At 47.6% G+C, this 18,059-nt stretch overlaps 1 protein-coding gene and 1 non-coding gene across 3 annotated transcripts in view; both read right to left on the bottom strand.

Moving 5' to 3' along the window:
* Positions 1 to 491: 491 nt before the first annotated feature.
* LOC135898657 (complement receptor type 2-like) overlaps positions 492 to 18,059 on the bottom strand; it is a 42,594-nt gene continuing 25,026 nt past the window's right edge. For both annotated transcript variants that reach the window (XM_070531725.1, XM_065428119.1), the window contains exons 2-11: positions 13,763 to 13,908; positions 10,756 to 10,852; positions 9,722 to 9,918; positions 8,550 to 8,717; positions 7,421 to 7,540; positions 4,632 to 5,048; positions 3,900 to 4,061; positions 2,914 to 3,051; positions 1,008 to 1,208; positions 492 to 753 (exon numbers count right to left, since the gene is read on the bottom strand). In XM_070531725.1, the coding sequence (XP_070387826.1) occupies positions 515 to 753; positions 1,008 to 1,208; positions 2,914 to 3,051; positions 3,900 to 4,061; positions 4,632 to 5,048; positions 7,421 to 7,540; positions 8,550 to 8,717; positions 9,722 to 9,918; positions 10,756 to 10,852; positions 13,763 to 13,908 (1,885 nt within the window). In that variant the 3' untranslated portion in view covers positions 492 to 514. The remainder of the gene's footprint in view (positions 754 to 1,007; positions 1,209 to 2,913; positions 3,052 to 3,899; positions 4,062 to 4,631; positions 5,049 to 7,420; positions 7,541 to 8,549; positions 8,718 to 9,721; positions 9,919 to 10,755; positions 10,853 to 13,762; positions 13,909 to 18,059) is intronic.
* On the bottom strand, positions 16,180 to 16,252 carry TRNAS-UGA (transfer RNA serine (anticodon UGA)). The gene has a single exon. It is a non-coding gene; the product is annotated as a tRNA-Ser (tRNA).

The following is an 18,059-nucleotide window of genomic DNA, read 5'->3' as shown; positions in this document are numbered from 1 at the left end:
ATTTGATTATGAGGCACGCCGTAGTGGGGGACTCCGGATGAATTTTGATCACCTGGAAATCTTTAACGTGCCCCTCAATGCACGGACCCGACAGGGGCGTTTTCGCATTTCGCCCCCATCGAATTGCGGCCGCCGCGCCTGGGATTCGATTCCGCGACCTCGTGCTTAGCAGCGCAATGTCATAGCCGCTAAGCCACCACGGCGGGTGAAGTTTGTGTGGGTAGGTTGTTGTGGCGTCTACGGGAGGGACAACACCCCTCAACGCAGGCGACACGTGGCCCATACGTGGCCACGGCATTCCGACGTCGCAGATCTTGCCCGGTTTTCATAGGTCACGCAGGTCACAGACCGTCCTAATGGTACATATCGATGGCTTCCGAGCAAATGTGATACTACGAATCTGCAAAAACGAAACTGTCCTTTGGAAGCGTACTGCCATGTGGCGCTCCTTGCGGCCATTTCACGAGACACGGACAATATAAGCCAGCCTGCGAGGCGTCTTGAACAGCTTTCTTTATGGGGACGTTTGTGCGAGCGGATTGTGCAGCGGGCGCAACATGGCTGGGCGCAGGCGCGAAAAGAAGGGCGCCACGAACGCATTCCGACTTCGCAGCGGCGGGCTGTTCTCTGGCGTGGCCAGTGGCTCTCCTCCCTCGGCATCGTCGGGCCAGGTCACTCCACTGACGCCTCCTCCCATTCCGGCGTCCGCCTCCTCGTCTCCACCTACGCCGGCCGGATCTTTGACTCGGGGCCCTGCATTTGTGTACGCCACACACGGATTTCAAGCGTTTCAGTCTGTAGCATGTTATAACAGACACAGTTTGGGGTCACTTTATAAACGGATTTTTTTTTAAAACTGATATGTTAAAACAGAGGCACCACTGCGGAACGATATTAAAAACGTAGCAATGTTACGATATAGTTATGCTTTAGAAACGCTGTATGGCTTCGAAGCGCCATGCACCCTTTCCCGTCGCAGCAACAGCGGCACGTGGACACACACTCACGTTGGACGGGCACGGGGCATTCTTCGACTCGTCCTGGCCGTAGGCACTGGGGCATCGAGTAGTCCCAGTCCCCGAAGGGCTGGCACTGGAGCAGCGGGGAGCCCACCAACTGTCCGGGAGGTTCGCACTCGAACACGGCCATGTCGAAGTTGGCGCGCATGCGCAGGCCACGCGGGGGCTTCAGCACGGGACACATGTGCTCTGCGAGATGGCACACCGTGACACACTGGCGTCAGGAACTGCTGTCAGTATAGTTCTGTGCCTTTTCGCCGCCGGGCACCGCGACACGCATGTGCGGTGGCGTGAACAGTTTAGGCAACGCGCATAATTTGCCTGCAAAGGGCCCTGCATGATTGCGACGACGTGAAGTGCGGAGAATCTCCTAGTTTGGCTTATATGGCATGGTTTTGTAGGCTCTTCGCCCAGGAACGATTGAGAAACGACCTGGCGTGGAGGACGGCAGGACGCTGGGATCGGCTAGCGGATTGCGATGACCGATCACTGCAAGCTTTTGAAGTTTCGGCGGGGATGGCGATATGATCGATCTTAACGAAAAAGTGCGCGAAAACGACGTAGACGAGAAAAGAGAAACGACAAACACCGGCGCAACTCGCAACTAACAGTTTATTTCCAAAGAAACAGAATAAGTAGAAAACTATGCTGAAAGGAGAACCCTTTCCTCGTCTACGTCTTTATCGCGCATTTTTTCGGTAAGATGGAACCACACCAACTCGACCAACTCTGAGTTTTGATGGCGATATGACTTTGTTTTACGTAACACGTATGTTAGTCACGGATGAGAAAAATAACTTCTTTTTTAAGAGACAAACCAATTTTTCTCTTCATCAAATGAGTTTGTCTGACTCTGGTGTTTTGTAACTGCCCTTAACTGCTTTCGCCGGGCAGTTACGAAAATGAAAGCATCCAAGGCCGAGAGCTGGTTTTTCTTTCTTTCGTGCACTGTACTCGTGGACAATTTAGTGGAAAGCGCGGCAAGGCGCGCGTGAGCAATAGTGCTCCTGAAAGTGTCCCGAATTTTCAGTCGGCTTGATTTACGCTGAGGAGGAAGAAAAAAGACATTTAATTACAGCAGAAAAATAAGACCGAATACACCAATGAGTGTTACATTTTACTTTTTTTTCGCCTGCTTTTTCTCTGCCGCATTCGGGGAAATGCGAAACCGTCCCATGTGGACTCCCAGAAACCAAAGGTGCGTGCATGTCAAACTCTGCCGGAACATTTGGCGCTGTAACATGCTCAGAGGCTCCGCCTCTATATCTATCTCTTAGAAGGGTTTGGGTGCGAGCTAGTTGGTACGGGTCATTCATTTTAAACAGCGTAAAAAAAAAAAAAACACGGACAAGGAAGGGCACAGGACCAGAGCTCTTTGCAAAAACGAACCTAAGTTCCAAGTTATTCAGTTTCTATTGTGTGCATATTGTGTGCTTTACATTCGTATAGTTTTACGTTTCACCCATGCGCAGTAGGAGTTGACTGACGATGACTCGCACTCCCTTTCTTCCTTTCTCTCTTTCAGCGCGTTGCGAATAGCATATTTTTGTGCGGGCTTCGATAAAGATGTTGGCACAGCGCTGGTCCTGTGCTCTTCCTTGTCCGCGTGTGTGTGTGTGTGTGTGTGTGTGTGTGTGTGCGTGCGTGCGCGCGCGCGCGCGCGTGTGTGTGTGTGTGCGTGTGTGTGTGCGTGTGTGTGTGTGTGCGTGTGTGCGTGTGCGTGTGTGTGTGTGTGTGTGTGTGTGTGTGTGTGTGTGTGTGTGTGTGTGTGTGTGTGTGTGCGCTTTTTGGCGTTGTTTAACATGAACGACCTCTCTCTTCACTGCCGCTACAGTGTAATATAGGAGGCTGTATACTTCCGCGGGAAGGCACACAGCTCGCACCGCGCACTCACCCCTGACGCGCACGTGGACGGTGCGCGACTCGGCCCAGCCTCCTTGCGGGTTCGACCGACACGTGAAGCTCCCTTCGAGGCCCGCTTGCGGCGCCGTGAACCGCAGGTAGCTCGTCGAATGCCGGTAGCCGGGGTTCTCTGCACGCGCGGCATTGAAACAGCTGTTACGTGCGCGCGTGTAACACCGTACGTGCTTGGTATATACGCGCGGAAAGCAGAGCGATTGCAGCTGCCGCGAATTGCCCGCAGCGCATGCGGAAGCCTGGCCGGGTTTCCTCCCGTGGTGTATGATTATCAATAACTGTCATTTTTTTGTTGCCACTTCTAAACATAGATCGCTTCCAAACTTGGTAATGTTTGGTGTGTTACTAATCTGAAGGCACGTACCGCTTTTTCCAGAGTCATCACATTGAGAGTGTACAGGCTGTCCGAGCTAACTTTAGCCAGAGTTTAAAAATATGCGAATGCCACGTAGCTGGACAGAACCAATGTAATGTTGGTTGCCGTCGCTCGGAGATACTCAGATTATTAGTTCGTTAATCCTGCCTAATTAGATAATTAGTCTTAATTAATCAATTGCTACGATATAACCAGATGAGAAGCGTGAATGAAACAAATTGTAAAGCTACATGAAAAACTCCCGGTACAGCTTTTTGTTGCTCATACGTGCTACATAAGAGTGTTTTTCCGACTGAGGCCACCTGCTCGGTAATCCACTGAGCGACAATAAAGTTATCTCTCTCTCTCTCTCTCTCTCTCTCTCTCTCTCTCTCCCCGAGCGTGAAAGCAGCCCGCAAATGCACGCAAAGTGCCTCGAGCGGCCAATCGCGCGGGGATATCGCGTGTACATTGACTGGCTTCTTCCACGCTCGGAAAAACACTTTTACGTATCACGTATTGAGCAGGTTTTGCTGTGTAGTATACGCAAGCGCCGCGTGGGAGCGCGGCTGCCTTTGTTTAGCGAGCGCACGTGACGTGCCGTGTACCGGTGGCTGTGGCGTTGACTTCGGCCTCCATGGTCCACTTAGGCGGCAGCCCCGGGTCGTTGCTGGTGCAGACCATGTTGACTTCCGTGTACGGCAGGACGTGCACCACACCGCCCGGGGCGACGGCGTGCGGGAAGTTGAGCGTCACCGACAGCGTGTGCGCTGCGCCAGGAACACGGGACGGGGCATATTTGTTCACCCATTACGTCACTGCTTAGAACCCTGTTGTTCTATCCATAAATTGAAGTATCTTGTGTGTGTTTTATTTTTAATATCGATCGAGGGCTCGTTCTTAAGGCTGGTAAATCAGTTCTGCGGAATCCAGAAAGGTGCAGAAAGGTGCATGGAAAGGGAAAATTGTTGCCCACTCACATGTAGCACGAAACTACAAGGGAAATCCATTCGGGGTGGCCGATTCACAAGTGGCCGGTTCAACGATAACTCCAGCTCGGTGGCATCACGGCTAACGACGATGGGCGAAAACGAAATAGAACTTTACAAAATATGGCCACATGGGAGAGACAGTTGTGAATGTTCAAGCTATTAACTTATCAGAAAGGCACTTGTATGCGTTGGCTCATGGGCAATAAGTTCTCTGAAATGTTACACCAATTCTGCAAGACCTGCACGCTTTCGCTGAAGTACTCGGGTTTGCCGCAAGCCAAGATGTTCTAATTAAATAAATATATGGCCTCAGGTCGCAACTGCACCGTCAAGGTAAGGCTGACTTACGGCTGCTGACGCCGCAGACCGGAGGCTTATCACTCCAGCGACCGTCAACGCAGGACAGTTGCGGTTCGCCCAACAGCTTGAAGCCGCCCACGGGCTCGCAGTGGAAGCGTATCGAGTCGCCCGGCGCCACGGCGTCGCCGGACACGACGCGTCGGTTGCCGTCGAACGCCTCGACCGCCGTCGCCAGCTCGGGCACCACGCAGGGAAAGCGGGGTCCCTGCTCTCCGCCCTGCGCCGACGAGGGGCAGCCTTCGGCCACGAAGCACGTGGGAGGCACCAGGTCCCAGCGCCGGAAGCTCTGGCAGCGAACGCTCAGCGGGCCCAGCAGGAGGCCTCGGCTACAGGCGAACTCGGCCCGGAGCGTGTTGGATCGCATGAGCAGATTCCGGTCCAGCGGGGGGCGAGGGCACCGGTCACCTGAGTAGGAGGTAGCAAGGGCAACAAGGCGTCAGTGTGTGCGTGTGTGTTAGAAACGGCCGCTTTGCACTTATAGGGCTGCACGGCCACTTCGAAAACGCAGGGAACTGGACAATTGACGAAGATAACGTCCCAAAACTTTGCAGGGGACTGTGAAAGACCATAAATACCTGCTGGTGGACTTGTCTCATTTTTTTATCGATTGTGTGGCCTTTGGTGTAAGCTATTGGCACACACAAGGAAGATGGAGGGTTATGATGCACTGATGTTTGTAATCTATCTATCTATCTATCTATCTATCTATCTATCTATCTATCTATCTATCTATCTATCTATCTATCTATCTATCTATCTATCTATCTATCTATCTATCTATCTATCTATCTATCTATCTATCTATCTATCTATCTATCTATCTATCTATCTATCTATCTATCTATCTATCTATCTATCTATCTATCTATCTATCTATCTATCTATCTATCTATCTATCCATCCATCCATCCATCCATCCATCTATCTATCTATCTATCTATCTATCTATCTATCTATCTATCTATCTATCTATCTATCTATCTATCTATCTATCTATCTATCTATCTATCTATCTATCTATCTATCTATCTATCTATCTATCTATCTAATCACAATGGAAACATATTCGAAAGGACACCAGTAAAGAGTATAGCATCCCCTTGATGTGATACGGTTCAGGTAGTCCACGCACCTTTGCATCTAGTCTTATCTTCCCAAAGAACTTGTGTAACACTCACACTTTCATGCGTTACAGCGTGCGCACATATGCATCCCCGCGAATCGCTTCCCATACGGGATTGTGCGTGTGTGTATTTTGCACCAAAGCACAATCGCAAAGAGATACCCCATAGTGAAGGTCTCCGTATTCACTTTTGACCACCTGGCCAATTTTCAAGGTTGCGTAAGGATATTTCTGACAAATGGACATGACGTTAGCAGCGACTGGCCTTTATCACTCATTCGCGATATGTTTCCTAAAGCGTGTAATCAACTATTTCGTTACGTGACTATATATAATATATGTGCACCGCGCAACGGCCACCCATGCTCGCGAATTATTTTGCCTGGTGGGAAAGAAGAAAACATCTTTATTCTTTGTCCGCACTGTACTGTGTATTATAGGATTTTTTGTCACTCGAACCTCAACGAGCTGGCCCACGACCGTGCTCGAGAAATCACGCGCCGCGACGGTCTGGAGGCTCAGGAGGGGCAGGAAGGGACTCAGCAGAACGATGCACTCCTCACATTTAATTAAATTACTAAACATTACCAACTTGGTAGTAGAGTTTATCCTCTCCCTCACTCGAAGCTCAGTAGATGTCAGTCAGCTACTCTCAGAATGTTGCAGACGGGATCTTTCCTGTCGCGGGGATTCCTCAGTAGGATGTACTCGGATGTGGACCCTAGTTGTCCGCGACTGCACTGAAACCTTTTGCTCTATGGTTCACATGCTCTGGCGATGTCCCGCGTTGCCTAACGACCTCCTCTCCTGCGAAGCCGAATGGGAGGAGGCCATAAGAAGCACGGTATACTCCGAAAGCAAGCCCAGGCTATCCAGAGGGCCCAGGAAAGGGCAGAGCGTCACGGCGTTCTGTCCTCTACGTGGGCGCGGCCAGCGGCTACAATGGCCTCCCGTTAGGGGGTCCTGACAATAGCTCCTCAGGATCAAATAAAGTTCGTTGTCTGTCTGTCTGTCGAGCCGAAACGTGTTGTGTGATGTTTTAAGGATCATGCGCGCCGCTTTTCGGCGAAGGTCCACTGTTGGAATACACTTAATTCTGTGCACTGCAGACTGAGACAATGCGCGGCGGCTGAGTCCGATTGCTGACACAGATTATGGTTATGATGATGATCGACTATGAAGCCAGTGGTGGCGGGGCGCACATTCGACCGGCACAGCGCAAAATGTGTCGAGGTGATGCGTCAGCGCGCCGTGCGTTGATGTTGTTATTAGAAATAACATTTATACCCATGAGACAGTATACAACGCCACGTTTAGCTTGCCCACCTGCGTAAAGTTATTTGTTCGTCAACTTTCTATTTCCTTCTATTTTAATATTTCTATATTTCAATTAAACAAAATCAAGTTTCCCTATGCTTTATCTGGCTTCATTGTATGTTTCTTCGTACGGTTGACTACCAAAAACAAAATATCGAGTCCCTCGAATCCGCTTATATTCCTCTCGCTCACGTACCGACGAGAGGATATGGCCAAGGTTTCGCTGTGAAAGCAAGACGGACTCGACCTCCATTTTCCCGCTAGCTAACATGATAGCAAAGATTACAAACATATATGCTATAAAGCTAAAGGAAAGCGATTGAAAAAGTGTGCGCACCTCGTGCTTCGAGGGAGAGCATCACTTCTTCGTTGCCGTCCGAGCAGATGAACAGTCCGTGGCTTCCGTCCACGGGATTCATCCGGATCGTCGACGTCGGGGCCGTGAAGAAGGTGCTCTCTGTGAACGGGTGATTCATGAGTCAGCATACATGAAGTTCGGGAGGCTCCTTATCGAGAAAAATGTCGCAAGCGCAAGCTCACGCGCCGTCCTGGTGAAGAACAGAAGGGTAAAGTACGGAAAGTTATGGCAGAAGGGGACTAGCATGTTTTTGATAGCCTCATTTCCTTATCCAAGCTGGACAGGTACAATAACGAAGATAACTGGTAACGTACATTCTTCTAACAATTACAGACCAATTTCATTAACAAGCATAACGTGTAAGCTTATGCATGGAGCATGTAATATACTGTCACGTTGTTGATTTTCTTGAGGCCAATTTTTCCTTCTGCGCACATCAATACGGCTTTAGGAAAAATAATTATTGCGAAATTCAGCTCCTTTTTACTCATGACCACTGGTTCAAAGTTTATGTGTCTGATTGTCGTACTAATATGTATTTCCATCCTTTTGTGCCAACCACAAGCGTGGACTGGAAGCATCATTCCGCCGACTTTACCTGCATCATCGACAAGTTGAACACTAACATTTCCTCTCACGTGATGTAATTACACCATATTACCCACTGCTCTCTGTAATGTCATTAACTCGGAGAGCAAATAAATGAAATCAAATGAAACTGTTAGCTGCCCCCTCGGTCGACGACCAAACATCTTTTCTCGAGCCTACGCGAGTTGGTCGACCGACCATGTTACGGAGCAAAGGGTTCTGGAACCTTGGCATGATGCTTGAACAGTTGTATGACTGCCTAAACTGCATTGCAATCAGGTACTTATGCGGGTGCGTTTGAGCCCGCATTACGTTTTTTCCTTGTCTCTTCGTTTACTCCCCCACCTCCCCCCACTCTGCTTGCTTATACTCTCCATTGCGGTGTAGCCAACGGGGCGTGGCCTGATGGTTTACCTCCATGCCTTTCCTCAGTCCGTTCTCCTGAACCGTGACGTATTTTCGTCGTGGTCGATATCGGCGACGCAAGAACAGCGTAGGAGACCGTGGCGGTGCCGCTTACCCTTGATGAAGACGTCCAGGTTTGCGTCCCACTGCCAAGTAGGCCTCCCGCCTCCTCCGCCCATGGTGCGGCGGCAGGTGATCTCGACCGGCGCATCAGGCGGCACCACGTACAGGCCGCCGGGTCCCAGCACGTAGTCGCCCTTCACGCTGACCACCAGTCGTCGCTCTGCGAGTGAAACACCAGCGTACATACGCCGTGTAGCGGTGTACTGACGCGACTTTACCCGTCTGCCCGTCGCTACAGTGCGCTGCCAAGGCGAAAAAAAAAAATACAGGACTAAGGAAGGCTCGCTGATTTCGGAAGTCCATGGAGTTACGTCCTCCTATCAGTATTGAGTATTGGCTGAGCTCCGCCGCAGTGCATCCAATGCGCAGGCTGGCCGCAATGCTGTCGCGTGTGTCGGGCTGAACCAACGCCGCTGAACGCAAGACGCGAGTAAGTTGCGCCGTCGTTGCTATTTCAGAAAGACGCGAAACCTGTTCCATTCACGCGTTCGTTCAAGATCGCCCCACCGCATTAGCTTTTAAACCACGCTTCGTGTTTCTGAAAGGAGACGATAGAGACCACACGACACGACGATGGAGTACGTCTAGTTTTCGCGCTAAAATGTCAGCACCAGGAAAGGTGGAAGAATTAGAAGGTTAACCACACTAACCATACCGTGGACCGCACCGTGGACCATACCGTGGACCTTACCGTGGACTATACCGTGGACCATACCGCTGTAAAGCAAGCAGTGCTACAAAGACAATCTACAAAGGCAATATACCATGCAAAAACCATTCTTAACGCTGTACGCCAGTCGTACGAGCGTTTATAGATATCATAAATGCCTGCAAACTGTACTAAAGTGTTCGTGAACGTCTGTTGTTAGTCGCATCTACAACAAAATTTACAGAAAAGGAAAGTATAGAATGTCTGATCGTTTTTAAATATCACGTGTCGTATATGTCGAATAAAAAGTTTGCGGCACCACTTCTCCCTGCGTGGTCACAGCATTTGACAGTGTCTTTCAGAACGTAAATTTTATTGTCCCGAGCAGGGTGATTTCCTCAATAAACTTTGTTTTGTTCTCATGCCATAAGGAAATTGGATTGCTACCGGAGAGGCAAAGCCCAACAACTGACGAGCACGTATGCGACCGCGACCGAGAGAGAGGAGCTGCTCACCGAGGAAGGCCCTCTCGCACGTGGGCAGCGTCTCGTTGAAGGCGCCGTCGATGCAGAGCACCGCCTCGGGTCCCACCAGCTGGTAGTACTGCTGCACCGCGCAGTGGAAGCGCACCAGGCCCCCGTGCGGAACCACGGAGCGGGCGCCCAGCGGCCGGTTGCCGTGGTACGCGCTCGGACCGGCCGCGGGGGGGTCGCTGCGCGCGAGTCAAGGCGAACGCGCGTGCGTCAAAAGCCGTCGTCCCATCTTTCAGACGACGCGTCTAAAAGGTCATAAGAAGCCAACAAACACTGACACCGATCCCACGTTTTGTGGGATCGTTCCCCACCTGCGGCAACTAGTTTCTTTTTTTCATCCACTTTCATTCCATTAATTTATCGTTTCTTAATTCATTTATTGGGCACAAGTAATTCCCCCTATGTTGTTCTTGGTGTCAGTGTTTGTTGGCTTCTTACGATATGACTAATAAAAATCGGGCCCCTCGGTTAAGCCTCTTTCTTCACACCTAAAAGATGGCTCTTTGGCCTGGGCAGCGGAAGCCTGTCTGAAACTTTATTAAAGTCTTGGTACTACCGGTCGTAGAACGCATTGGATGGTCTCTACGGGCACGTAAATTTCGCAGCCACGTGGTCGTAAAAAATATATCCAATTTGTAGTAGGACAGATCGTCCGATCTTACGTACGCAGAAATAGCTCCGGTATTTCGTAAAACCGGCTATCAGAAATTATCCGATCTCTCGTACTATTGGTAGTACCAACAAGCAGTGGCGTAGCCAGGAAATTTTTTTTCGAAGGGTGGGGAGTGAATGGCACTTGCCAGGAGATGGAATGGGGGGGGGGGGGGGGGGAGGATGGCAGGGGGGCTGGGCACGTACTGTACTTAGTACACAAAATTTCGGGGGACGTACCCGGTGTTCCCCCTGATTGATTAATTGGTTAGTACACATAGGAATCGAGTAAGACGACGTTAACGTCACGCATTCAGACTGATAAGGTTAAGCCCTCGCCTGCTCCCGTTTACCCCCGCAGGTACCTAGGGTAAAAGCAGGCGAATCCCAGCTTGCTCTGGAGTGGCTCCACATCGGGCGGCAGCGTCCTGTTGGCTATGTCCGGTATCTCGATGAGGACGCCTGCAAAGCATACGATGTTTCGTAGCATTGATTATATTGACGTGTACTACTACGTATAACCGTGCGTCGGACGCCGAAAATGTATAGACGGAAACATTAGCGCTGGTGGCGACATTTTGTGACTAGATTCAAGCGTCAGTGCAGGTTTCTTTCTTTCTTTCTTTCTTTCTTTCTTTCTTTCTTTCTTTCTTGCTTGCTTGCTTGCTTGCTTGCTTGCTTGCTTGCTTACTTTCTTTTGCCAGTGTGAAAAACTGAAACGCTCAGCCTTCAACTCAACGCTCAGTTCAACTCAGCCAAAGCTCAACTCTCAGCTCAGAAAAAGGTAAATCGACCTCTGACAGTGTATCGGTTAAGTTTAAGAAATGTTTATTGGAAGGTATTAAAGTTATGCCAGAAGTTGACCGCCACTCCCACAATGTGGCAGAACAACGTAAGCGCTGTTTTCGTCATTCTGCATATAATAAGCTGCCTCAATTCGCAGGTGAAAAAATAAGAAGAGCCCACCAACAACGCTCAAGGAGATAATAAAAGTTCGCTCACATGCAAAGATAAACACAGCCGGCCACAAAACCCGCACTTGGCTTCACGGGCACGCTCGCTTTTAGAATTTTCTGGTCGCGCTTCGTACATAATTAGGTTCCGCATTTGGCGCTTGGATGTCTTTTACATGGTGTGTGAATTCTACTGGTCAATGTGGTGCAGTTTCTTTTTAGCTCTGCTAATTAGACGACGTAGCCTTTTCGTCGACAATTCTGATGTTCTGCATGTATATTGAAATTAAGCGTATACGCGGTAATAATGCAGCGATAACAAAGCACGATATCTCGCACAAAGTCAATAAAACGAACCTACTGTTTCATCTGTGAAGCAGAAAAACGTGTTGCTCCACATTTGCTAGTGGAATTCGCCATGAATCGGTTGAGCAGAGTCACGAATTAAAAATTAAAAAAATAATCTTGTTGCACTATTCGCAATAAGGCGATGCAATAAATCATTAATATAAATAATTATTCTGTATTTGCGTTGGGGTGTTTATTGTGGCATACTTTTCTGTTTAATAGTTTCCTGAAACTGCAAAACAGCTATGACTATTTGCTCAACGTCTATGGGCCTGCAAACGTTTTCTTGTTGTGCTCGCCAGATATTCACACGTAAATAGTTCGTGCTCGCCAACGCACTGACTGCAATCAAGCATTTAATAAAATGGCCTTCGGTGGGGTTCCCGCACATTGCTTTCTCTGTACCGGATGTTTCTGCGAAGATATTAAGTGATCTTCAAAAATTTGGAGGACGCTTAAGAGGAAGGGGAGTATGGTAGCGCGATGCATTACCAACAAGCCCACATTGCAACCCTCCTTAAGAGGAAGCTTTAGCTCGGGCCCAATTCCGATGCGACCTGTTCAAAAACACGTAAAACGCAAAAACGCTTTTTAAGATAACCTCTGGACCTATTTTAACGAAATTTGTTGCATTTGAGAGAGAAAGTTAATCTCTAGTGACAGTTGGAAGCGGGATTTCGATTTAGGGCCTGAATTCCGTTAAAAGAATATTAAAGAATGTGGAAGTTCGGCAAAAATAAACGCATGAAGTTTATAAATTAATAGCTCTGCATCAAGAACAGATATTGCGCTTCTGTAAACGGCATCCATTAGATCAGACAAAGCGGACAAATTGGATATGTTAATTTATATCTGACCTGAATATGTCACATTGTGTACAAGGGTCCTGCGAAAGCTGTATTTCCATATTACTGATTTTCTTTAGATTCATGCATAACATATTAGTTTTGTCCGCTTTAGATGTACTATCAGATGCAGTCCACAGAATTGTGATACTATTTTTCCTTGCTGAGTTACAGAGTTTTAAACTTGATAGTTTCATTTTCTGAAAATTTTCTATTTTTGTCACTCTTTATTTAAAAATTGACGACCTAAATAAAAAAATGAATTGTAGAAATGCTGGGAAAGGGGTTTGTTTGAGTTCTCGCGTAATAGAATTATGTTTTCTCGTATATTCAAATTACAATCCGAGAGCTATTATGTCCGTAGGTTGTTTGTAGGTCGATTTTTTAACGTATTTTAGCTTGAGAAATACAATTAGTTCAGTAAGTTCCTTGTGCCACATGGAAGGCCTTGGTACGGGTGGTTCGAAAAAAATTTTTTTGGCCGACACGACGTTCGACGCCGACACCGGATTTTCTCGACTCGGGGCCCTTAACGCTCTCGCATTAAAAATCACGTGTGGCAAACAGCACAATTCTAATCAGTGAGCTCCACTGCTTAAACCAGCAGACGTTATCCGCGCAAGAAGTCGAAATGCATATTCGACTAATAAACAAGATTACGAATTAAGCTTTTAACTAATTACCTTGCGCCACACATTGCAATTTACGAGTTGTATGTATCCAGGGGTATCGGAAGGCAATTCTCAGGGTGACACCAGTTTCGAGATGGTAGTGCCCAGACTTTGCGAAGAAATACATTGGCGATATAGATCCATTTTCGTGCTTAGGTACATGTATAAAACGGTGATTTTTTTTAAATAAGCGGAACGACTGTGCATCCTTACTGCAAGTTTGACGGGGCATATCTCGAAAAGGATGTCATCCACATACTGATATTCAAGTGGACATTCCTTGTGATCTCCCTTGATACATATTTTTAAATTGCAATATGTGTCGTAAGCTAATTAGTCCAAATACTTCATTAGTGAGTTTTCGTTAATGCGTTGGTCGCGCTTTTTGATTTCTTGTGTATGTCATGCCCGCCTCTTAGGGTGCACCCGCTCAAGGAATCGAATTACATGCTATCTGCCACAGGTCATGTTTAAAGATTATTTATAGTCTTCGCAGAAACACCTGTTACGTATAAAGCGCGAGGCGACGAGAATGCGTCCGTTGGACTGCCGTACCACGACGCAGTGCCTTGACTGATGGTGCGATGAGCAGGACCGCCGTCAGGGTGACCGCCAGTGGGACAGCCAACCCCATTCCGGCACCGGTGCGTATTTTGCCTCCGCAGATACTGGCGCTGTACCTGTTGCTACCGCTGGTGATGCTGCAAATGAACAAGACGGGTAGGTATACGATCGATAAAAGTAGCCGCAACGCACATGTCTTCGCATCAACGGTTCAGAGGAAGCTTTAGATCAAGGCCAACTCCAACTTTCCTGCTTAATATACATGTAAAACTCAGAAACGATCTTAACGAACAACCGCATGGCCAATTTGAATCAAAATTGGTGTGTTGCGGAGAGAAAGCTAATTTCTGTTGACTCTGGGATACAGAATCTTGATTCCAGACTTGCAGTTGTTTATAAAAATTCTTGAAAATTAATATGTAAAAAAAATTGAAGCAACAAGTTTACAAATCCGTAAATCTGCTTTAAGAAGAGATATCGAAATTCTGTGAGCTGCAACTGTTAGATAATCTAAAGCTGGCAAATTCGATATATGTAATCAGAGCGTATGTAAAATCGTTACAATGTTTACAAGGATTTTGGAAAGGCCTACTCAGAAATCAGTTGTATATATTTGAGAGTGCTGTATAATACATCAATTTTATGCGCTTTACATGTATTGTTAGGTGGAGCTTACAGAATTATGACATCGTTTTTATTGTTGTGTTACAGAGTCTCAAACTTCATGCTTAATTTATTATTTTTGCAATTTTCAAGAATTAAAAAAAATTGACGGCCTTAATAGAAATCTGCTTCCTGTAGGCACTATGTGTTCTTTTTTTTTCCTTTTAAATACTACAAACGTTATCAAAATCGGTGCACTGGTTATCGAGAAAAACAATTTAATCATTGTCATGTATTCATACAGGAGCTCCCTCGCTAAAGTGCCCCCCCCCCCTCTTCTATTTTTTAAGCCTTATACGGATTAACTCGGAGCGAAGACCAACTCTAGATTTATCTTCCCATCCGAGAATAGCAACTTTGTCACGGTTTAAATTGTAGAAGGAATTCTAAAAGCAGAATTTCTATTGTTTTTCCTTTTCCATTTTCTTCTTTAGAATATTGCGCATGGAATTACTCTAAATGAGCCAAATCGCACAACGTACTATACTTGTATAACAATTGTAAATCTTGTGACTGGCCAACAAACGACTAAATTGACGTTTTGGTGTCCGTACGGCAACCCTGTTGACAAAACGCAAATGACACGCTTAATACACCATGCCTACCAATTCACCCACCATTGTATACACTCCTTTTATTTTTGCCATTATTCATTTACGCTATTTTGTTTCTTATGTGTACGGCTCACCGTTTAGGCCGCTCTCCACACAAACGGCTTTTGGGTTACGACGTAAAGCAGGCTTTTCTGCTTTAATATTTGTACTGCGGCAGAGCCTGACAATTTTATCTCAGGGGCAGGAAGCGAAGAGCTTTGATTGACAGTCGAAGAGGTCGATCCCTGTGCCAGGTCTTCTCATAATTGTGGTTACAAGTCCGGCGACCAGCCTTCGCCGGTATTTGTCATTTCTGTCGTTACAGGGCTGCCCTAGCGGACCTTCCTCACCTTTGGCCGCGCTCATCAAGGCACTTCTCGTCAGGCGCCAGCCTGTCTACACATTCAAGGCCCGCTGATCTGGACAAAAGTGTAATCTGCATTGAGCTTGTGACGAGAGTACCTCTCTCTGCTTAGACGAAAGCGAATTTAAGCCGGCTGCGTTAGTGTGGGCACTGATTGCAAGAACGCCCAAGCACAAAACTATGTAACTAAACAGTGGAACACCTACCCGACCACTCTAGCGCAAAAATCCGTGCGATACAGTCGATCTCACTCGTGAAATTAGCGAAAACTTTCGGGGCGTATTGTTATCTGGCTATTGTTGTGGGCGCCCTGGCTACAGCGCACCCCCGATGACTGAAATGCTGCCGTGGAACAAACACGCAAGATAGCTTTCCACGCAAGTGATGCAAATTGCCATCTGTGATATGAGCTGATGCGGGCGTCATTCTGTATCATACAGGTACGTCGTCTGTGCGCCTCGTCAAACTGTTGTGGCCTAAAGCTAGCGAATCCTGTTCACCGTGTTACTGAAGGGATGACAGCGATGTCGCTTGAAATACGGTAAAGATCGGGATCACGGAATGAGCTTCGTCCTCTCATTATTCCAGTAGGGCCTGGAGCTTAATGCGACTGACTCTGAATCAAGCGCCACGCAACCGACCCTTGAGTAACCTTTTACGCGAAGTCATATCATAAGAAGCCAACAAACACTGACACCAAGGACAACATAGGGGAAATTACTTGTGCTTATTAAATGAAGTAATGAAACGATAAATTAATGGAAATTAAAGTGGATGAGATAACTACTTGCCGCGGGTGGGAACCGAACCCACAACCTTCGCATTTCACGTGCGATGCTCTACCAATTGAGTTACCGCGGCGCTGTTTTCCCATCCACTTTCTTGGGTATTAATGTGTCCTAGTAGAACCTTGGGAGTGTTAGCCAGCGCCGCCACTCACAGACCTTGGCGACGGACATGGAACGTCCTTCATGCCGCAGGCGTCACGAGAACGTGATTTTTTTGGGTGAAGGCAACTGGTCAATAAACCCACATATGCACCTAAAGGCATCAATGTTGCCGGATTCGGGACCCTCGTTATGTAATCAACGAGAAGAAAGGGGGTTAACCGAGAGGCCCGATTTTTATTAGTCATATCATAAGAAGCCAACAAACACTGACACCAAGGACAACATAGGGGAAAGTACTTGTGCTTAATAAATGAAGTAATTTCCATTAATTTATTGTTTCATTACTTCATTTATTAAGCACAAGTAATTTCCCCTCCGTTGTCTTTGGTGTCAGTGTTTGTTGGCTTCTTATGATATGACTAATAAAAATCGGGCCCCTCGGTTAACTCCCTTTCTTCTCGTCTTTTACGCGAAGGTATGATAGTGACCGTGTGAGATAGTGCTTGTCGCGAGCGCCGGTTTAGGTTCAAAAAAATTCACGCAGGAACTCTTCCTGGAGATGTCCAAGTTAGTGTAAGCAGTATGCCACTTGCCTATCTCCACATAGCCCGGTGTGACTGTCAATGTTGTAAAACTTGATCCGATCAGTATAAACACTTATCAGCCTCATCGGTCAGTATCAACCTTATGGGACTAGACCGAACCCTTATCAACCCTTATCGCTTGTTATCACCCTTATAGGACTCCATACTAGTCTTATCAACCCGTATCTATCCTTAACTTTATCGATCATTATCCGATCCTTATCAACTCTTATCGGTCTTTATCAACATTATCGGACTTGATCCGACCCTTATCGGTACTTGTTAACCTTATCAGAATTGCTCCGCCAATTACAAGCCCTTATCGGTTTTAGCATCTTATCCACCCGCGTCGAATTATTATCGACCGTAATGAGACCCATACAACCTCTCCTCACTCCTTATCAACTCATTCACTGCTTATCTGTCTGTGTTGCGCGACGTGTAGCTCATAAGACCTCAGAGGTCGGTGGCATTTCGGTCGGCGGAGGAACGTCCCAACGAAAGGCCCATTCCGCCACCATCAAAACGCACCAGGGATGTGGCGTGTCTAGCATTAAATTTTCGCAAAAAAGGTAATTTTCCTGATGTCTACAATGCTCCAAGACGACTCCTAGTGATGGCTTTTATTTCTCGATGACCAAATCGTTCAACAAAGCCTTCATAGTGTAATAAGGCGATTTATTACGAGGCACTGGGCACAGTCTGGTAGCGCTGGCAGTCGACAAACGCTGATCACGCGCACAGCCGCAACAAGAGCGCCTTCTTCGTCTTCCTCTTCACCACAATTGCCCCCGGGAGAGAAGAGGAGCCATCCTGGCGACTTACGGCGTAGGTAGGATGAGGGGGTCATAGTACGGCTTAAGTCGGTTGACATGAACCGTGTCACGCCCGCGATGCCTATGGTCGCGTGAAGGTGTCACAGGTTCTACAACATAGGTGACAGCGGAGGTACGGTCTATGACGCGGTAGGGGCCATCATAGCGTGCAAGGAGTTTGGTCGAAAGGCCAGGGCTGTGAGGCGGGACCCACAACCAAACAAGGGAACCAGTCGGGAAAACTGGTGTAAGCGCGTCACTGTCATGCCGCAGCTTTTGACGACCTTGAGCAGCGGTCATAAGGGCTCGCGCGAGCTGCCTACAGTCCTCGGCGTATTTGGCTGCTTCAGACACAGGCGTGCATTCGGAAGCGTCGGGT

Source organism: Dermacentor albipictus, chromosome 1 (assembly GCF_038994185.2).
Source record: "Dermacentor albipictus isolate Rhodes 1998 colony chromosome 1, USDA_Dalb.pri_finalv2, whole genome shotgun sequence".
In the NCBI taxonomy this organism is placed as follows: Eukaryota; Metazoa; Arthropoda; class Arachnida; order Ixodida; family Ixodidae; genus Dermacentor; species Dermacentor albipictus.
The sequence above is the reverse complement of the archived record's forward strand: the minus strand, read 5'-3'. Positions and strand labels throughout refer to the sequence as shown.